The sequence below is a fragment of the Plectropomus leopardus genome, chromosome 21 (assembly GCF_026936395.1).
Source record: "Plectropomus leopardus strain MGB_pleo_1.0 chromosome 21, ASM2693639v1, whole genome shotgun sequence".
In the NCBI taxonomy this organism is placed as follows: domain Eukaryota; kingdom Metazoa; phylum Chordata; class Actinopteri; order Perciformes; family Serranidae; genus Plectropomus; species Plectropomus leopardus.
This window is the reverse complement of record NC_142196.1, coordinates 18,408,383-18,430,450: the sequence shown is the minus strand read 5'-3', so window position 1 is coordinate 18,430,450 and position 22,068 is coordinate 18,408,383. Positions and strand designations below refer to the sequence as shown.

General features: G+C 38.7%; 2 protein-coding genes and 1 long non-coding RNA gene across 5 annotated transcripts in view; 2 read left to right on the top strand and 1 right to left on the bottom strand.

Annotated features, from left to right (window-relative positions):
• LOC121960388 (uncharacterized) overlaps positions 1–10,209 on the top strand; it is a 53,291-nt gene extending 43,082 nt beyond the window's left edge. For 2 of the 3 annotated variants that reach the window (XM_088071604.1, XM_088071603.1), the window contains 2 exons: positions 8,419–8,723; positions 9,388–10,209. The gene's annotated coding sequence lies outside the window, so the exon portion shown is untranslated. The remainder of the gene's footprint in view (positions 1–8,418; positions 8,724–9,387) is intronic. The other variant, XR_006106975.2, reaches the window with a different exon arrangement.
• Positions 279–10,105, bottom strand: insig1 (insulin induced gene 1). Its single transcript, XM_042510235.2, has 7 exons — positions 10,055–10,105; positions 9,857–9,946; positions 9,399–9,743; positions 7,224–7,348; positions 6,846–7,012; positions 6,023–6,122; positions 279–2,938 (listed from the first exon to the last, which is right to left on the bottom strand). The coding sequence occupies exons 2-7, from the start codon at positions 9,912–9,914 to the stop codon at positions 2,909–2,911; spliced, it is 825 nt and encodes a 274-aa protein (XP_042366169.1). The 5' UTR covers positions 9,915–9,946; positions 10,055–10,105; the 3' UTR covers positions 279–2,908.
• Positions 10,210–19,605: 9,396 nt separating the features above from the next.
• LOC148186051 (uncharacterized) lies at positions 19,606–21,365 on the top strand. Its single transcript, XR_015775437.1, has 3 exons — positions 19,606–20,048; positions 21,003–21,082; positions 21,315–21,365. It is a non-coding gene; the product is annotated as an uncharacterized LOC148186051 (long non-coding RNA).
• Positions 21,366–22,068: the final 703 nt, after the last annotated feature.

The window sequence follows — 22,068 nt, the reverse complement described above, 5'->3', positions numbered from 1 at the left end:
CAAGGCAGAAATTTCACGCCGTTAATCTGTTTAAACAGGACGACCGTTTTCTCGCCTTTAAGCTGCCACGGGAGGTAGTAACAGCAACCGAAACAGTGTCTGTATGAACGAGACAGCCGGCAGTTGGGGATCATGGGCAGGATGAGTGTGACGTTATGACAACGTGTTACGCATGCGACCCACTGCGAAAGATTTAAAAAGCAAAACAGTAGCAGCAAAAAAATCGTTTTAAATCCTTCAATCCAGTCCCATATGTGAGTAATGACCAGACATATATATCCTTATCAGTTGTTTTTATTTTTCACTTAAATCCATGGTAGCAAAAATGATACATGGCTGAAATATCAGAAACACAGAAACTCTAAAACATCAAAAACAAAAAGGTGCTTCACCACCTCAAAAAATAAAGCTTCCTCTTCAGTTTAACACACCTGAATGTGAGCAGATTTAACCTGCCACAACAAAGTTATATTTAAAAAAATAAAACAGGTCTCCTTCGACGACACAACTAAATGAGATTTTTCTTTTCTTTCTTTCTTCTTCTTTTTTTTTTTTTTTTTACAGTTTGACACAATATTTTTTCATGTCGTCTCTCTGGTGAGAGTCATTGGTATGACTCTGAAGGCATGTAATCTCTGACACAAACAAAGATGTTATTGCTTTTTTTGAATTATCCACACTGCATATACTTACAACAAGTTATCTTTTTTTTAAGCCATTGTCAGAAATAATAAGAAATAAATAAGAAAGAATAATCGGCTCATGTATACTCTGATTGCACTTAATCCTCTAGACCCCCAAAACGCTAACTAACATACTGTAGGTCTAGTTATAATACCTGTCAGATCACATAGGAAAGCCATTATACATAAGCAATAATGTCAATGTTTGTACAAATGATAAAACTAAACTGTTATAGTGACAAAAGCACTACATTCTATAATACACAGGCAATCACAGATTGCAAATCTTAAGTAATAATGTCCTGCCCTCTCCTTCAACCGCTGTATGTTCCCAAACTATTGGTTTGAATTTGAAGTGGGAAATGTACGATCACAAAGACATTTAACAGCTGTAATAAAGTCATGGTACATTCTTTCAAAACATGGTCCACTGTGGTGGCTTTGCCCGCTCTGCTGATAGAAAACACTAAATATGCACACACAGTACCAGCATTTTTTTTTTCAATCCAGACTAATGCTTTGACGTCTCCCTACTAAACAGTCCTCTGTTTGACTGAAACTTGTCAGAAGCAGACAAAACAAAGCACTGAAGGTCTCAGAGTAGTTTTTCAAAAAATAAATGTGATCTTTTAGTGGCCGACGGTTGTGAATATGAGGCTTTTCCAACCTAAATACTTAGCATTTTCACTTTTAGTTTATCACGTTGTCATATATTCAGGGGAATATCAGCCAGGACAAACTAATTGGCACTCCTGTACTTATTTCCTGTCTTTCTTCATTCTTAAAACCATCCTCTCGAATGTGTTTTATGGTCAGTTTAAAGGAGCAGTGTGTAGGACTTGGTGGCGTCTAGTGGTGAGGATTGCAAATTTCAACCAGATGAATCTTCTCTTGATTAGGATTTTCCTTTAGTGTTTTAAGGTTGGGAGGTTTTTACTGGGAAGCAAATGATCCGCAGAGGTCTCTTCTTCTCCAAAACAGACAAGGTGATTAAAATGGGTAAAAAACACTGAATAAAGCAGTTTCAAGTTAAAAATCAGTGTTTCTCCAATGCTGTTTGGCTTTCCACAGACAGACCATTACCCCAGCGCTTGCTAATGTTAACTTTTTTCTCTAATAACTTAATTTCCAGACATTCAGGAGGATTTTACTTCGAGCCTAATTATCCACAAAAAATACTGAAACCATTCGCAAAAATTCAGTGGGCCAGTGTTTGGTTTGTCCATTCTGGGCTACTGTAGAAACATGGCAGAGTTAGTGGTCAAGGATACGCTCCCATAGTGGACATAAATGTCTCATTCTAAGGTAATTAAAACACATAAATACTTATTTGTAGGTGATTATACAATTAAGAAAATTTTTGGCGATACATCCTGCTAAATACCTCACACTGGACCTTTAAAAGAATAGTTTAACCTAAAAAGAGACCACTGAAAGCTCCCACACTCATGTCTTTACAATAAACACAGACCAGCATGTTTCCCCTGCTGCTGGCTCTCGCTGCATATTCAGTGTACGGATACGAGAGTGGCATCAATCTTCTCATCTAACTCTTCCCAAATATTCCTTCGAAAATGGGAAGCATCATTCATCATCGAACATTGGCTACATTTAATTTGGGGTCATTCAAAACTCACAAAATAAATACTTAATTTGGTTTGACTGGGAACATACATCTCCCCTGCACCTCAGTCATGCAACTGAGGCCACTGAATACATTTCTATGTAAGAGTGAAGACATTTTTTTTGTGGCCACTCATACAACATTTCCCTTTTATGATCATAATATATTCAGGCTAAAAAAAAAACAACAAAAAACACACAATTCAGTCTTCTCCGCTAAGACCAGGATGCATCTGCACCGAAGAACACACTTCCACTCCCTAAATTCCAGGAAAGATACGAACCTCCAGCATGAAAATAAAACCAGTTCACTTCAAAAACAACAACAAAAAAGAAAAAAGAAGGCAAACACTGTCATCCCGTCTACTGTGCAGGAAGTCTTAATGCTAAAGGAGTAGCACAGAGGTGGGAGGGAGAGGTTGTTTGGCCACGAGGAGGTGCAGAGGACATGGCACGTTAGATGAGGGGATTTTCGTACCCGCAGTTTGTTATGAGAACAAAGGATGAAGTCAAAACAATGAGTCTTTTTTTCTCCTGTTACCATCCTCTTCCCATAACTTGTCCATCTTTACATTGGCTGTCCTTCGGCTGTTGTTGTGCGTTCAGTCCATGTGGGGTTTCTCGATGCCACCCTGAGGGGGGGACAGAAAAGAAGCGCACTGTTAAAAACGTGTTAATCAATCAAGCAACAATCGGGAAAAAAATTGCTACAAAGTTGCTAACAGCTGAAATAAAGTGGTTCAAATTGAGCTTCTTTATTGTGTCTGCGTTGTAGCGCCTTTATTATGTGAGCGAAGTCTCATATAGAAATGTCATCAGTCTATTGTTAAGCTGTGATAACAGGGAGACTGACTGGGGGAAATTTAAACAGCCTCAGGTGACTCATTACTGAGACATGAATCACTGCTGTGTACGTGAACAGCAGCTGTGTTTGTGACAGCAGTTTCAGTTTCCTGTAAACTTAAAACTGCAGCTGGAATCAAACTCTGTGGACCGTTTCCGGATTGTATTTAAGCAATCCGTAGCTTTTAAGTAAATGTCTCTATAGTATATAGACTACTATATAATCTGTGGGGGATAAAAAAACAAAAAAATCGTAACCATCTGCCTCCTCCTAAAGTTACTCGCAAGAATCCACTGCGTCTGAAAAAAAACAGCCAATCAGAGCCAAGGAGGCCACAAATGTTTTCAAAGTTTGCTTTGACAACATTACAAACTCTTATTTTGCAGTTTAACAGTCACTAAAATGTGTTTCTGAAAACATCTGAGAAATAAGCCATGCAGTAACAAAATCTTGATTGATAGTTGATCGGCGTGGCCTAGTTTGACCGCAGTTTACAAGCAGTGATTGACATGATTGGCTGCAGTGGATTCTTGCAAATGCTGTTAGTTAGAAGCACTACAGGGAAGTGGGGGAACAGGATTTTTTTCACAGATTATCTTTCTCGTGAACAACCGTCAGAATATACTGACAGTTTCATAAAATATGCCAAAAACTTATTTTTATTTTTAAAAAATTGTTTAACCCTTATTATTATTATCATTTAAAATTATGTGGCAGAATATATATATATATTTGAAGAACTTTTTTCCAAGTAATTTCCTTGTTTGTTTTTGACCGTCCTTTTTTCTCTTGCTCATTACCTTCTTCCCATGTTTTTGAAAGAAATCGAGCCAATTTTCTTGAGTTAAAGAAAGGAGCATGCTTCTTTCAGTTCCCATTTTATGGATGATTAGGTTTTTTCCCAAATGGAAACAGAACATGTTGTACAATAAGGGAACAAAGTACTGCTTGCATGCATGTTGGTTTTACTCATTGCTCATTTTACCCATCACGAGACATTCTGACCCTCTATCTTTGCTCGCAGATTCAAAAACTAAACAGCTGACTGTAACTTCAAATAAGTAAAATGATCAGCCATTTAGCCTTTTACCAGATCTTAAAAGAACTACTAGATAGAGTGAAGATTAGTCTTCATTCTGCATGTGTAATGCTCCAAAACGGATTGTTTCACTGTAAATGGCTTTAACCCAAAATAAAAGACCTCCAAAAAACTTTCAGGAAACAAAGTCTCATGTTCCTCCTGATCCTTCTCATAAATGACCCACTGGAGCGAAAGAGAGAAAAACAAAACCACGAGTACCGACTTGTGCCAACATTCCTCAGGCCTCATCACAAACAAAAACAACAAGTAGCAAATGACCCTCTGGTCAGCCGAGTCCTGACTGGCTCTGTGTCCCGCCACGACTGTGAAAAACAACAGCCCTTAATCTGCTTTCACGCTTTCTCTTGAGTCAAACTGAGGGAGTGACGGGACTCTTACTTTACAGACAGAATGAGGTGAGGCTTCTGGGCACAGGCTTAATGGAGACATCAAAGCTGAGTTGATGGGATAATTATGAAAGAAGGGGGGCGTCCAGTGCACTTTGCACAAATTTAAACCTTTTTGACAATGATATCAGCTGTTGTGGTTCAGCTTAAAAAATTGGGAATAAAGCATGTGTTGTGCAGAGGAGTCTTTTGAAGTCTGTTCTACAATTTAGACAGAGCGCAGAGGAGTTCTGCAGGCTGATACTGAGAAATGTGAAGGGATATTTTGTGCAACTATGACAGACCAAACATTTCTGAAAACATCACACAGAATCACTAATTTACCCCCTGAAATTTCCATTGCAAAAACTACAGAACTGAAACTGGTTTGGTAGCTGTTTAAAGGAATAGTTCCGACCAAAAACTGAAACTGAAAATACCAAAATTTAACATTCTCCCTGTTTGACTTTCAGATGTTACACACAGAACTTCAAGCTAATGAACGTAGTGAATATCGAATACATATTAAATGCAAATGTTACGAGATCACTGACTGGCTTTCAGAATCTTTTGAGAGAGGGAAAATAATCTAGCAGATTGCAGAGATGGGACCAAGTCATTATTTTGCAAGTTACAAGAGAGTCTCAAGTATTTGCACTTAAGTCCAAAGTAATTTCCCAAGTCCTAAACTTTGGGTTTTGAGTCCTTAAAAGTCAAAATGCATTCTTCGCTGAATGTAATCTCATTTAAACAAAAGAGTAAATATTGAATTTTAAAAAGAAATCATGAATGCTTTTTAAAATCTATATTCATTTGTAAAAACAGGTTTCATTTGTAATTTTCTACCTTCATGTTCTGCATACTGCAATTTCAATTTTTGTTGACCGCAAAGTAGTTTTTGTACAGAGATGAAATGTACTTTGGTATAATTTTTTCCCCCCAGCTAGTGCTCAGTAACATGACATTAGCTCTTCACAGTTCCTTCTTGCAAATATGCTGTCGGCTTGGGTCAAACAAAGTAGATCTGGGAAATTAAGTGTCGACTTGCCTAAAATTAATAGCGGTAACCTCAGCTGATTCAGGAAATGAAGGTAAATGAATTTATTCATGGCACACCTTAAATAACTTTTCAATCTTTGGGCTTGGGGGAAGGGATGTATTTTCAAGTCAAAAGGCTTAAAGTCCAAGTGAGGCCAAGACTGATTGATGTTAAAGTCCTAGTCTGGCTTCAAATCTTTGATTCTGTCAAGTCAAATCTAAAGTCATGAAATTTGTGACGTGTCTGACTCGAGTCTACACCTCCGGCAGATAGCAGGATGAATGTTTTAACACTGGGACCTAAAGCTCCACTGGTGCCTCTCGAACACGTTGTTTGGATATAAGAATAAATGGTTTCAAACTTTACCATGGCAAGTTGGCGTCCGATGTTTCCCACGGTAACACCGCCTGAGAAGAATATGCAGGGGAGCCAGGAGCGCACATACAAGAAGTCTGGAGACGTATACCTGAAAGAGAGGAAGAAATTAAATAATTCAATTTTATTAATAATGTAGAGCAGGTTTAGTGATGCTGTTCTGTAGCTGATCGTGACCTCTGACCTCCTTGAAGGGTGTTAAAATAAACCACAATTCCCTCTAAAGCTAAATAAGATGCTGTATGATAATCAAAGCACAATAAGAGACACTTCGACTCTTACTAAGAGAAAAGGCATCTTAAAAGATGACAAAGACAAATCTGTGGAAAACAAACAAGACCTGTCATGCTAGAAAATACACTCATCTCTGCTCATCCTTTCTTTTGTTTCTATCTTGTAAAGTCAGCATGAGCTGCAGCTGCCTTTTATACGTCCTCTCCTAAACAACAGTCCCTTTTCACAACTGTGTATTTTTGATGATCTGCCACTGAAGCCGGTAGGAGGGCCTGTTAATTGGGTTCCTCGAGACGGGGGGACTTACCATAATATAACTCGACATTTCAAGCTGTCGTGTCTTTTCTGATGGAATTGTACAGCTGGGAGTGCTTCGAAATACTTGCTTCATTCACACCAGGGCGCGGTTTATTCTCAAAGCTGTATAACTAACACTTCAGCATCGTTTTTGTTGTGCGTGTTATATAAAACCAGAAATTAGTGATGACAAAGCAATGGCGATGAATCATCGATCGTGTCATCAGTTTTGTTTCCTCAAAATAAAAAAAACCTGGATAAGTGGAAAAGAAAATGAACTTACTGGTAGACTCCGTTGTAGACCAGCAGCTGTGTGAACACAGTAGCCAGGACGGCAGTGGTGATGCCCAAACCGAATCCGCTCCTGGACCGGTCGAACGTCCACCACAGGCCCAAGGACAAGGCTGCCAGCGTTAGGGAGAGCTGCACGTTGTTGTCGAAGTCTAGTTTCTGTGTTACAGGCAGTTCAGGAAAAATCAAACAGTATGGCGCAACCATGGGATTAGTTCTTACTCAAATATTTGCATGACCTTCAGAGGATCCATCACTCCTTAATGGTAAAACAGGACATCCTGACGCTTTAGATCCTGTCCAAACTTAAGACAGAACAGCGCATTCTCCTCCTTCTATATTAATACAAAGGAGGTCCTTGAAAGGATACAACACTGGCGTGGTTGATGCCGACGAACACAGCGATGCACCTCATGACGCTGGCCCACTCCCTCTTGAACTTGTGCGGCTCCCCCAAATGGCTGTCGAGGCAGGGATACAGCAGGCCGACCACGGCTGTGAAAAGTAAACAAACAGACCCGAATTACACGAGATAAGCGGAAATTCTGTGAAACGCCAGCAGGCAAATCCTGTCATGGAGCTGCTGTGTGGGATTATTTTATTTGCTGAGCACGCGCTTCCATAATTATAGTCTCATTTAAGGACTGTTCGTCATTTATGAGAGGAGATGGGGTGATGCAAAAAGGGGGAGGAATGTTAAATATTTTTTTAGCACTAGGGAGGGACATGATTTTTATATTGGCTTAGGGGAGGGGAGAATGCAGCCAAAATAACACCAGTTATCATAACAAAAAACTACAAAAACAGAAACTATTGTTGGATTTTCAACTTTCTGACAGTCCTTGAACACATTGTTGGTTGAATGCTTCTGTCAGACATAAATAAATTAAAAATTAAAAAAAAACTCAGCCAGGCCCCTCCTCTGATAAATAAAGAAGATAAGAACAAAATAAGTATATATATATATATATATATATATATGTATATATATATATATATATATATACACATACATAATTTTGTGTGTTTTTGTTGTAGAGTTTTTAGTGTTTTTTGCTTATTTTCTTGTTACTTTTTCACTAATTTCTTGCTAAATTTTGGGCAATATCTTGTTAAGATGCTTGTTGCATTCTCCCTGTCTTTGGAAGAAATCATGTTTGTAGTAATTCATGTATTTCCTGGTTTTATCTAATGTCCATCTTGTTTATTTCACCCTATTCCATACCATCAATGAAGTAAAAAGCCAGAGGTGATATCCCCAAAAATATATTCAATTTTTCTCACAAAAGGCAGAGTCAAGCAACTCCTCACAATTTAGAGACTATGACCAGCTATTGCATTTTTGTCTTTTAAAATGACTATATTAGTGGAAAGGAAAAATAATGGTTCGTGTTAATTCAATGTAAACTAACTATTAAATACTGAAGGCGCATAGTTTACGCAATGCACAGCTTAAACAAGCTCTTTAATGCCACAGAGAGACATTAACTTGGCACAGACTAATGTCAACACACTGCAAAAACATGAAGCAGCACCTCCACTTTCATTTGTTTTCTGCCCTGCAGCACGAGGAGGAGCCGACGAGAAATGATGCTGTTTTCTGTCCACTTCCTGGTTCCCGGCCTGATAGTACCACCCCCTCACCTCACCCGTTATGACATGAACCAATGAGCGCGCAGCTCGCCTCGTATCCGGCTGTTGCGGCCAATCAGAGCTCGAGAATCGCTACCATCTGTTTCAATTATTTATTTTTTTTGTATCTGACTGCCAGACAAAACCACCAAGACTTGTGCAGCATTGGAAAGGAAGACTCGTATAATTACCAACAACAACAAAACCTATTGTTGCCTCATTACAACATGATCATACAGTAGATAATAGCAGTTTTAATAATGGAAAATATCATTTTCTGTCTTAAATAGTTTAAAACTGCAGTATTTTTAAGTTTAGTATGCCATGACATGCTAATAAACACCACAGACATGATTTGCAGACGTTTAGCCTTCATAAAGGATTCATAAAGTGCATTTAAATGGCTTTGTTTTTCTCTTTATATGGATGAAGTGGCTGCTCTGTAACTCCACCCCTTAATGCATTCCTTTGTCCTAAACTTAGCAGCAAACTCCTGATAACACAGGTCAAGCTTATCTCCAAAACTGTTTATAACCAGTGGTGTAATGAAACTCGAGTAGCTACTGTACTAAGTAAAAATTTGAGGTACTTGAGTATTTTCTTTTCATTCCACTTTATACTTTTACTCAACTACATTTCAGAGGGAAATATTGCTTACATTATATTACTTTAAAGAATACGATTTTCAGCTGCAAAGAGTGACAGAAAATTAATTGCCAGCTTCTTTAAAAAATAATTTCTGGCTTTTTGTTTATTATGTTTTTAGGGTTTTTTGCGTGACTTAAACTTGTATTTTTTTTAATATAATGTGGTCTTAGTACTTTCACTAAAGTAAAGGACCTGAATACTTTATTCACCACTGTTTATAAGTCTTTTTCACATTTTTTTTTGTCTCAAACCAGCGTGCACTCACCGGCCCCTGTGCCGCAGCACGGTGGGATCCACCAGGCGGATGAAAACAAAGTTGTCATCACCTCCTCGGGAAACAGGGTGACATTTCTTTGTATCTGCAGCAAGTTGAGCACCAGGGCGAGGAAGGCTCCCACGGTGAAGAGGACCAGACCCCGGCGGATCAGGTTGGCCGTCCGGACGTTGTGCAGAGAACCGTAGGCATTGCTGAGCACCGAGGTGATGATGGACATCATTTCTTCAGCTTTGGATGCTAACCAGTTAGCTCCAGATGAGTGTTTAGAATCACTTGATGCACAGGAGCAGCTCCAGCAGTGGTCCTCTAGTCTGGGCATTTGGCACTTTGGGGCTGGAGGAGAATTTGTTACAATTTAGCGCACAAGAATACATACATTGTTGCAAGTTTCGGTTTTCCGGATTCTGCTACAAGTAAATAAGTTCTAGTGAGAGAAGGTTCCTCACCTTGATCTCCAGACGTCTTCAGTGTCTGGTCCAAAGAGAGACCTCTGCTCCTGATCATTCGGCAAAATGCTCGATCCCCTCCTTGTTTTCCTGCTCGTTAACAACAAGAGCTGCAATCACGTTGTTTGTTCACATCATCGTTACACAAAGAGAGAGAAAAAAACAGTGCTGCTCCATTCCACAGCACAGAGCTCATACCACGGACAAGAGCTTCCTCTGCAGAAAACAATCACAGCTGTGTCGGGTGAGAATCGGCAGCCAATCAGAGCGCGGCGGCTGATATGACGTGTCGCCACCCCACCGCCCCCTCGTCCGGGACAGACGCACAAACCAGGAGGCTGCTGCTGGAGAGCTGAAGTGAAAGTGGAAACAGAGAACTGCTATGAATGCCAGGAAAACATATGAAGAGCATTTGAAGAGATGCAACAAAAAGCAAGGATGCATTGGAGCAAATATAATAAAAGTTGCTCAGTAAGTCATAAACAACTCAGTACTGAAACCAGCTGCTATAGAGATCCACATGCACCATAATCAGTGTTGGGAAGGTTATTTTTGTAATGTAATAGGTTACAGATTACTAGTTACTCTGTTAAAATTCAGTAAATCATGTGATTATTTTTAAATACTTCATCAAAGAAATGTAGCTTGATTACTTTTCTAACTAATGTTTTTAAACAAGGCAATAAAGCTGTAAAGATCTAAAAATAGAAGTGCATAAATGCTCAAATTCGTCTCAACGGCTTTGCTGACCCCGTTGTCCAAAAATATGCTAAAAGAGAGCATTCCTGCGTGGTTAAATTGTGTTATTAATGCTTCATTCAACATATAAACTGTTTACTGAAAAGATCTCTTTCACATGTACCCCTCTGAAATCACCAACATTTTAATTAGTAACTAATTTAATGGCATATTTTTTCTCAGTAACTGCAACTAATTCTGATCACATTTATATTGTCATTTAATTACTGTAACTAGTTACATGTAACTTACTCCCCAACACTGAGCATGATAAGAGAAGAAAATATGTGTTTACCAAACTTCTAGCAGAACTCTTTCGGATAAAAGCTCAAACTTTCCCAGATCTTGTCCCAAAAAAGCAACAGTTCCAACAGGCTGCACCTCCGCAAACTACTTCCAATCTCCTGCACAGCTACCTTTATAAAGGCAGCCTTTGGGAAGTGGGACATGTGGCTCAACTTTTTTTGTTGTTTACAAAAAGTTGGATTTTAGGTCATGTTAGAGGAGGTGGGGCTTGCAAGGAGGAGTGTGCAGGGCTTGGCATGTAGGCCAACTGCACGTCAGTCAGAGATAAAGTGAGAGGGAAAAAGTTCAGTGTCCGGATGACAGTCTTTCAAGGATTGACAACAACATGGAAACATGTTTTGCAAGAGCTTGTGTGACCCAGTCAGCCTTCCAGGTGCATATAGGACAGCACGATAACACCCCCCCCACCCATTGCATACGTGCACCAAAAAGCATACATCTGTGCATACGACACTCACAGTGCAACATAACAAGACATAGCCCAAACATTAGCAAGAAATTAGTCAAAAGTCAAAAGAAAATTACCTTTAAAAAAAGCACAAAAAGGTAGAAAAAAACCCAAAAGCTACTGAAAATTGAATTGATATTTTGTATGATTATTTTAAATAGGTAATTAGAATAATTAGGAATATAGTTTTCTGGAAAATTTGACTAGTTTTTTAAGTATTAACTAAATAAATATAAATTAACTAAATAAATATAAATAATAATCTTCAAGTCATTTTCTTGTTCCTTCCACTAATTTCTTGCAATCTGTGGGACATTTTTTGACAAGTAGCTTTCTGCTTTTCCCTCCATGTTTTTGAAAGAAATCAAAAGAAATCAGGTTTTAGAGGGTTAAACAGCTTATAAAAGGCCCCCCAAAAATTGATGTCGATTCAGGTTTCAAGGGGTTAATTTAACCGTCAAAAAGTCCCAGACTAAGTCATATTTACTTCATATCAGCTGCTGGCACTTTGTACAAAGTAATGCCATGGATGAATCATCTTTTTTTTCATGCAAATTGGCTTGCGAAATTAAGCGATGCTTCATGACCTACAGCAAATTTGGTAAACAAAAAGAGAAAGCATATCAATCAGATAGCATTTATTTTCAATTAAGTTTAATTAAAACATTTTTTTTGGTGTAATTATCTGTGCTGCTGATGTCTCAGGGTATTGTGTTTATTTTTTTTAGGCAATCGTGGTGCTAAACTGCAGAACTAAAAATGAGATGTGGAACAAATGAGGGTGTGATGTGGGATTGGTTTCTAGTTGTCACCAAGTGTTCAGCTTCAAGGCATTAACCAAACTGCAACTTTTATCTTTTTTTAAACTTTTTTTTTTTAACTTGTTGGCTTTTAGCTCAAAGCGCAGCTGTTTGTTGAGTCTCTGCTAGAATCACTGTAGGCTACAACCCAAACATCAGAATTAAAGTTTGTCGTTGTACGTTTCTGCAAACCAAGAATATGATACAACCCTAAGTTTCATGTGTCTCTAGCATGTTGTAATATAGCAAAGGAAGACTCACAGAGAACAAAAAAAGATTCAGAATTAAGTCTGTATGCACTGAAATCTTGTAACTTTATATTGATGTTTTTTATTTTAGAATTTTACGTTTTATGTTGTGACAATGCTGTAGTTGACCTGTGGTTAATTTTGGGTACAAAAACAGAAGAAAAACAGGAAAAGATCATGTTTTGGCTTAAAATACTCTTTTGTCTCCACAAGCACCACTGGAAATGTGCCAACATCACCTTAAAAAATACACAGTTGTTGCGACACTCACCATTGAGTTGAATGCTGACATTGCCTTAAAAAATATCCAGTTGTTCTTCCCACAATCACTGCCGGCAATGTGCAGATGTTGCGTCAAAAAATACTGGGTTGTTGCCAACGGAAACACTGTTGGAAATGTGCTAATGTTGCCTTAATATTCTGGTTGTTGTCACAACCCTCAATGCTGGAAATATGCCAACCTCACCTTAAAAAGTACCCGACTATGTTGTTGCACCCCCCCCAAAAAAAAGCGCTGACGTGTCCTTAAACATAACCAGTTGTGCAGGCGCCCCCATGTACAGAGGCTGAGTCCTCGTCACAGCGGTTTCAGGTTCAACTCCAGCCTCGGCCCCTTGCTGCATCATGCCCCCTCTCTCTACCCCACTTTCCCACTCACTCTATGTCCTATCCAATAAAGGCCCCAAAAAAGCCCAAAAAATCTTAACCCACCCAAAAAAAACAGTTGTTGTCACAACAATCACCACTGGAAATGTGCCGATGTCACTTTAAAAAAATACTCAGTAATAGTCACCAAAAGCACTGCTGGAAATGTGCCGACCATGGCTTAGAAAATACGTGATTGTTGTTACTACAACTACTGCTAGAAATGTCAAAACTAGGAGTCGACGAGCTATCGGCGGCAAATATTTGGTATTTTGCAGATTATCTGTAGAGGCGTTTTACTTTGCTGATCGCCGATAAAATCCTTTAATTAAAAAGTGCAAAAAAGTGTCAGCATGGAAGAAACTTTTACTTTGTAAAACCTCAGGAGTATTTATTCATTTTAATTTTAATTTTCACTTGACTGAGGCACTGGGAACTTTCTCTATATGATGTTGAAAGTTTGTTATATTCCAATTCATTTTTGTTGTAAATGTGTATCGGTTCTAAATATTAGTTGTGGGTCTCATTAACTGAGCATAATCCGTATCGGCCCTGAAAAAACAATATTTGTGAACTCCTAGTCACAACATGTCCTTAAAAAACACCACTTGTCTTGAACAGTGATCTGCTGCTCTGCCACTGTCTCACCTAGGTGTCACATTACGCACCAACCGCTTCTTCTCCTGATGAGAACTCAGCTCATACACGTGCAATCTGAACTATGTTGCTTCAGTAAGGTTGAAGGGGACAAATGTAATGTATCTGTTGTTTGCAAAAAATGTACAATTCCAGCATTTTCTTCTTGCGACTGGGCTGGACTGTAGACGTGTACTCACAAACTGTGATGGCAAATTTAGTGGAGAGGAAGCTACTTTATTCAAGAGACTTTCAAGTTATTGAGCATGTCATCACACAATTTAAAGATAAAGGAGCTGTTTTAGTCCCACTGGAGCAGTTTTAGAATGAGTTTCTGAGTATTAGTATTACATATGGATGTATAAGTCACCTTATAGGTATTACTTTTTCCAGACAGTGCATTCAAATTGGCCGAGTTTAAATTGGTTCCACTTGAATAGAATGACAAAATGCCATTTCTAAAATGGTGATGATAACTGAATGGTTAAATATAAATGTCACAGCTGCACTCCACTGGAGCTGTTTCACAATTTTGTACCAAACAAGTCAAGCATGAAAGTATATTGAGGGTTGAAAAGTTTGCATTTGTCCTCCCGTCTCATTTCTGAGTGCTTTAGTGTGGTGTTGGTGTGTGCAGAAGGCTTGAACAAATACAGCATGTCTTATTGGATGAGAAGACTGTCAAAGAGGAAACTCTGCTTTTTAACCATCTGAACAGGTTTCTTTTTCTTCCTCGACCATTTCATAGCTTTTTTTAAGGGACGCTTTGATATAATGGCAAACACTCTCGCTCATGACCTCTTTACAAACACACAGTTGTGGTCCTAAACCAACAGTCGGAGACATTCACTCTGCTGCAATCCATAGATAATGACATCAGTCATATTCACTCTATCCTAATTTCAGTGGTGCATGTGGTTAACGCAGATAAATGGCCAGAGCTTTGCAGTTTTTCAAACAGTGAAAAGAGGTCAAAATGAGAGGGGTGCACCTATGGTACGGAGAGCTCTCCAAGGCCCCAAACTACTACACCCCAGTAATCCAGCAATAGTATTCTTTCTGCCTCAGGACAAACTGAGTGTGTTGAAGGCTTGTCTATGGAAAGGAGTGTGTGTACGTCCCCCAAATGAATACGTTTCTCTCTATGTAATTCTCTGCAATCCAGGTGCCTGAGGATAAAAGCCTACAGCAGCCGGTGTGTGTGTGGGGTGTCAGTGTGTGTAATCTTAATCTGCTAAGAAAGTGTATTGTTAGATATGCGTGACCTGAGATGACTTCAGCGCAAGAGCACGCTTAAAAGATCTTCAGTAAAAAAGGTTCAGTGGTGAAAAATAGTGAGATCCTGCTGGAATTTAGATCCCTAATTTAGCATTCATTTACAGTAACATGCATTTACGTGGAGGCTGAAATTACAGGTTGTGTATTAGCTAATGCGGCACCATGATAACCATGAAAATGACTCTGCATATAGCAAATAGCTCCTAGCAACCGGCAGAGCTGGCGCTTGCGTCGAGGAGGTCTCAGCCACATCAGATAGATAAAGCAGGATGCTACGACACTTCAAATGAATAGCAGATCAAGCGTGTCATAGATTATGCTGTTAGACTGGGAGGGATTGAATTATAGCTAAAGGAAAAGCCTGCTGGTAAATTGATCTATCAAACTCCAGCCTGACAATTTCTTTCCTCAATCCCGTGTGAAATTATGAAGGGGAACATCCTAATCCGTCCTCTCGGAGAGTTGATTAAGATGAAAACGGTTTCAGCTTCATCCAGTTCAGGTGTCAAAAATCCCAGCGTTTATTCTTTGATGAGCGCTAAAATGCTGCATTTGGAAATGTTTAACCCATTAATAAAGAGAGTATTTTAAATGCACCAGCAGTGATTGCAGCATCCATCCCTTTTATCACTAGGTTAATAATCCACAGTTTGCTTAAAATTCTCTCCTTTCTCCAGTGCTTCAATTCATTCTGGGCACTCTGGATACACAAAACCTTTTCAGTCTCTCTCGCTGTGCCATAAAAGATGAAAGGGTATTCTGGGTATAGAGTGTATCAAGCAGCTTAACAAAGGGTGCCATAAAGGCCCTGACTCCACAGCCCGAGGGCGTGGCACCAGGATGCAATCTCCCAGCCCCTTTGTTCTTCAGCTCCAGAATTGTTTCAGAGCAGCTCACCTTTTTTTCATAGCCAGATCCAACACTTGCTCCTGCACAACGTGCCTATTTTCTGGGTGCATTATGCCAAAACAGAGAGAACATGTTGGGTTTTAAGGGGTGATAAACACATCCTGAGTGAGAGCTACGAGCCAAACAAACTCTGCGGTTCAGTGGATAAAAATGTTTATATCTCAGAGGCTGTGACTTATATTTGGCGTGGTTGTTTCAAAAGTATATAGTTCAGCATTTTGGGAAATATGCTGCTTATTCCATTTTCTTGCCTGGAGTTAAATTAAAGGATTGATTCCACTGTCATGTTTTTATGGTGAATATGTGGATGGTTAGTTTAGCAAGCACAGAGACTGGGAACAAGGGGAAACCATAGGGCACTGACACACCAAATCTGCTCAATGTCTGGCCGTCAGTGAGGGTCTGTCGCCCTAGTTTTGTGATGTTTCACACATCGCTGGCATTAATCACTCGTCTGGGTTTTTTTTTTTCCAGCTGATTCATTATATGTCATTCATTTATTATTTATAAATGTGTAGCCTGTCAGTGAATGAAATCACTGTGAGACACAGGTAACATAAGTCAGCGTTGGTTGCAACTATTTCGTTGATGACAGTTGGTGTGTCTGGGCCTGTAGACGTTATATAAAGATGGGCGGCATGAAAGCTCCCCTATATAAAAGCCAAAACATCTCAATAGCCCCTGTCGGCTGGCTGCAGTGTAGGTCACAAATCCCGCCCCCCCCAGTATTGGGTTGGATGGTTGTATGGGCGGGAACTTGATACTGCAGCTCCACTTCCTGATAACTACTGCACTGCACACACTCGCTCTCACTGGGAAAACAACCACATGGGTCAAATTTGCAAACGGCATTTTGTGATACATTCTTACAGTTATTGTAAGGCAAGGCCTTCTAGTGGCCGTATTAACTATTGCAGGACCAGAGGAGGAAATGATGTGACGATGCATAAAAAGCAACAAAGTCTGCAGAATGTTACACAAATATTGAGGAAGCCCTTATATGGGCAGGTGGGAGATGTGGAGCATGGGTCAAACAAACACAAGACTTTCACCCAGGGGACTGTTGTTCATGTCCCGAAGTCAAGCTTAGCTTGATTGACGTCTTTTTACATCATAGCCTGGTATGTTCTTATGTGTAGTATGCTAAGCTATTGACATATGTAACGTGTTGTATGTGGTTACAAAAGTACTTTTTTTAATTAACTCATTAAATTTAACCAGGATTTTTATCCTGAAACTAACCATGTCGTTTTGGAGCAGGACTGCGTCAAATTCATAACGTTAAAGATGTGTTTTAAACTGCAACCCTGAAGTGGGTCATGTAAACCATTTTGGGGCCAGTCATTTTTTTTGGAAGTCAGTGGAAATCAACCTATTCTAGTGTTTAGGTATACCAGAGTGTAGGATATTCTGGCTTTTTTTTATTTTTATTTTTTTATAAACAGCCACAGTTGGAAGCCAGGGTAGCTTTTTCCCCCTTTTTCCAGTATTTGTGCTAAACTAAACTAACTGGCTTCTGGCTGTAGCTTTATATTGAAGATAGGGATTAAAGTGGTATCAGTTTTCTCATCTAACTCTGCTAAAGAGCAAATTATCTCTTTTTTTAAACTGTCCAACTGCTTTTTTTTTTAAAGTTGATCCACACCCTTAACTGTTATGATAAACTGCCACTTGCTCTTATCATGTGTGAGCTTCCCAGTGTGCTAAGCTTATTGCTGCCGTTGACCTTTTAAGAGCTATTTAGCTTTAAAAGAAAACACTTGAGTTTATCTGTCTTCCGAGAAAATTGCACCAAGGTGATAAGCACAGCAGTATCAGTGGGGCTGCTGATTTATAATTAGGCTACTTTATGGTTTTTATGCAACCTGGTAAACAGAGGAGTCAACACCACAAACAAAACTGAATATTATAAGCTCTGCAAAGGTACCATTTTGTCACAGGACTATTGTGTTAGACTGCTTTAGATTACCAGGTGTTGGTGATTCTGCTCCCCCCGCCTGTAAATGTGACACGTTGACACAAAAGCTCTATTCAAGTCAACTACACTAGAAGAACCCATGAACAGCACAGTTTCAACAGCCAATGAGACTCCTAAATGATCCCCGTCTGTTAGCTCAGGTGTCATTCTCGACCAATCATAGCCCTCTCTCGAGGGTACATTCGTGTGTGTGAGAGAGAGATAGTGAGAGCAGTCTGTTTGAAGTTGCACAATGCTCCTAAAACTCACCCCACATTTTTTTCTGCTGCATTGCACAGTGTTTGTTAAATTTGGTAAATTCGAACAAGTTTCTTCCAAAGCTGAACGGCGCAGAGACAGACTTTAATGGTGATGTAATCCTTGGACAAATCCTGGAGCTGCCTCACAGACAGTGACTAATAGGACAGCTCACTCTGACAGCCCCCATCAATGGTGACTTTACAGGGATTTGGGTACATGACTACTGGCTTAATAAACCTGTCTTCAACCAAACTCATCAGCTCCCGAAAACAAGGGTCATAGCATGTGCAATAGTGTAACACAAATGCATTCAACTTAAAGGAATATAATATTATAATATATAACATTTTAGGAAAAAATATTATTTAATTTCTTGCCAAGAGTTAGATGCAGGGGTGGAAATACTTCATTAAATTTACTGTCATTATTGAAACAAAATCTTTGTGTGTGTGTGTTTTAATCTGTGATTTTTACTTTTACATAAGTAGACTATTTTTATTACAGGTCACTAGAGTTCATGTCACATCTATTATTGCAGAGGTCTTCAATGTTTCTTGGCCACTGACCCTTAACTGAAAGAAAGATGGAGCAGGGACCCCGTACTACATATACAGTATTGCATAAAAGTGTGTTGTGTTTTAAAACTGTGCCTACGCTTACAAATAGAAGATTCTCAAGTGCCAGGTATAAACATTACCCTTTTATCGTGCGTGCAATACTTGACTATTAAAATAGTACTTATTTGCAGATTCGCAGAGCACAGGTTACCTGTTGACTGTGTGTGGCACGGTATGACACCAAGGAGGCTGCCTGTGCTTTCGCCTATTTTATAGTTTGCTGGCAATATGTTTATTTCCATAATATAATATCCCCTTTGTCATAAAAATACAACTTTATTCTTGTTAAAAATTATAACTTTTTTCACATAAAATTACAACTTAATTCATTTAATATTTCAACTTTATTCTCATAAAATGATGACGTATTTCTCGTAAAATACACCTTTTTATCTTGTAAAATTACGATTTTATTCTCCTAATACTATGAGTTTATTCTCATAAAATAATGGTTTTTTTCCCGTAATACTACGACTTTATTCTTGTAATATTACGACTTTTTTTTTCAAAATAATACGACTTTATTCTTGATGTCTCAAAAAGAAAAAAAATCCTCAATGTGACACTAAAACAACAACAACAACAACAACAACAACAACAACAAAAAACTAATTTAAAGCTTAAATCACCAAACAATAATTTGGCGGACCGCCTGCAGTAACTCTGAAGACTCCATGGGGGTCGCAAACCCCCAGTTGAAGACCCAGGCAAAATTGCATAAAAACAAAAGTACCGCCAATGAAATATTTATAAAACGTCCATGCGATATACGAAAAGAAGAAGGAGAAAATAAAAGTCGCATGTCGCGTGAAACGTCAAAAAACAACAACAAAGGAGGGACAAAAGAAGGAAGCTAAATCAGCATCAGAGAGGAAGCTGCAGGTGTGTTTACGTGTTTACGTGTTTACGTTCACCGGATGCGTGTCAGCGCGTGGGGAAGGATGCAAACCGAAGATTGCTCGCGCACATAAATCTATGTTCTGGACTGTGGCTAGCAGTGTTTTACATTAATATGCGTCGGTTTGGTAAAAAGAAGGTGACAGCGACCTAAAGTAATCGCTCAGTGTAAAGCTTCAGCTGGCGGGCGCGCTCTGCAAACTAGCCTGAGTCAAGCTAACACGCTAAAGTGCTGATTTCACCGAGGAGCTTTACCTCCTGGGGGACATGTAAGGACTCTCTGCCGGTTGACAGCAGCTGTATTCAGCTCAACTGGTTGGAAAACTATGGGAGACAAATGAAACAAAGAAACTAAACTGGCTGCATGAATTTTTCCTTTGGAAATGAACGGGAACATGGAGATTGAGGAGGACTTCGTGGTGCAAAAAGCCCATAGAATGACTTCCAGACAGGTGTGAACAGCAAATAACTTTCACTAACTTTTACTCACTCTGCAGATGAGATATTTGCACCCGTAAGATGCCACCCTCGTCCTTTTAAATAATAAAACAGTGTCGTGTCCTCAGGGTACACTTTAAAAATCTGAGTAAATTGGTTTGATTTCTTTTAAAAACACCGAAAAAGGCAATGAACAACAAAAGAAGAAACTACCCCATAATTACCAAGAAATTAGAAAATATTACAAGAAGTATCGTGTTGTTAACAAAACAAACAAACAAAGACCTTAAGACCTTAAGGCTTAAAAATTATAATAATTCTGTAACAGTTTTGAATATGTAATTATGATCTCTGAAATGTAGTTTTTCGTTAGCTTTTTATTTCGCAATTTGTTGAACATTTCTTATCATTTTGCTAATAGCATTTTTCCCATATTTTTGAATTCAAATGTTTAAATAGTTGGGAAAGGCATCTGAAAGCAGGAGGGAAGGAATGAAAGGAAAGTTACTCAAGATTTTTAAGGGTTAAACAAGATGTGCATTCAAAACCCTACTTTAGTAAAAGTGAGAGGTATTGTCAGTATGTTGTAGTTAAAAAATCAAAAGTAAATGAACCTGTTTACCTGTAAAATGCCCCCTGTGCTGCTATAATATTAACTGACCATTTTTTCTTTTACTTAGGCCACAGAAACCTTTTACACAAGTACTTTTACTTGAGTCAAAATCCTTTAAAGTAAGAGTACTTTACTTGAGTACAATATTCAAATACTCTTTCCACCTCTGGTTAGATGGGAGAAGATGATACCATTCTCATTCCTTTTTTTAAACACTTTATTTATATATTTTTCAGTTTATTAGACAAGATATTAACATAAGATATAATCTCAAGGTACAAATATGAAGAGAAATGTAAAGAGACATGGAAGAAAAAAGGGTCATCTGGTGTGGGTGTGCATCTCATTTTTCCAGCTTGATGTTCTGCATCACGTTTTTGATCCACTGGTCGTGTGGTGGAGGGGCCATATTTCCACCATTCTTGTTTGTGTAAGGTAAATATGGAGCTACAGCCATAAGTTAACTTATCTAAGCATTAAGACTGAAAACTACTAACGAAAACAAACTACTTGCACCTTAAACACCCAAATTAACACATGGAAGGAACAATTGACATTTTCTCTGGTTACTCTAACAAACCTGTGTACTTTTTTGGTTAGTCAATAATTACTTTTACTTAAAGTGCAGTCTGCAATTCTAATCAAATGCACTTTTTGTTAAATCCAGATTGAGGAGGACTTCTCACTGATCAAGACTCACAGAATGACTTTCAAACAGGTGAGTGCAGTTACACAACAACACACTCACTGACCTCAACCCCCACATGAGAACGTCTAATCGACGCCCTGCCTGGCAATTAAGTACTTTTGTGTGTGCTGTGCAGTGTAATAAGTGTGTTTGTGCGGCAGCCCTTGTGGAGTTATTGTTTCTGCAGCTTTGTGTTGTCTGTGGGTGATGTTTTATTCTGCTCTTCATTCCACAAAGCTATTAACTTCATGTAGCTTAATAATATTTGTTGCACCCGCCGTGGTGTCCATAGACTTTTTATTTATTGGAGGTCATTCTTGTTTATTGTCTGAGTTTTGTCTCTTTTTTAATTAAGTCTAGTGAAGATACACTGAGGAAGGTGGTTGTATATTTATACTTTATTATCACTTGTACGCACAGCCTGAGAAAGTGCCATCTAGTTATGACAAATAATTCTACCGGGTCATTTTGCTGATGTTGTGCCACCAGTGTTTACATCTGTATTTTATGCAATTAATTTCAAAGCCTTAAAATGTTCTGTAATTTTACAGAAGTGTCATATATCATCATAAAATATCCAATACTATTCCTTTTTTACATTTTTTAAAATGTAATTAGGTACATTTTACAGAAGTTCTTTTCTTTATAGTCACAGGTCTTTTACTTGCGTACAATTTGATTTAAGGCTTGGATTGCCCTTTATCAACATTTTTAATAATGTAGCATCCTCTGT

Excerpts from the sequence above, each read along its gene's own strand:
- insig1 (XM_042510235.2), bottom strand. The coding sequence starts at position 9,914 with ATGATCAGGAGCAGAGGTCTCTCTTTGGACCAGACACTGAAGACGTCT. Across the intron at positions 9,744-9,856 it reads GAAGACGTCTGGAGATCAAG|CCCCAAAGTGCCAAATGCCC; the intron begins GTGAGGAACCTT and ends ATTCTCCTCCAG. Across the intron at positions 2,939-6,022 it reads TCGGACGCCAACTTGCCATG|GGTGGCATCGAGAAACCCCA; the intron begins GTAAAGTTTGAA and ends TCCCCCCCTCAG.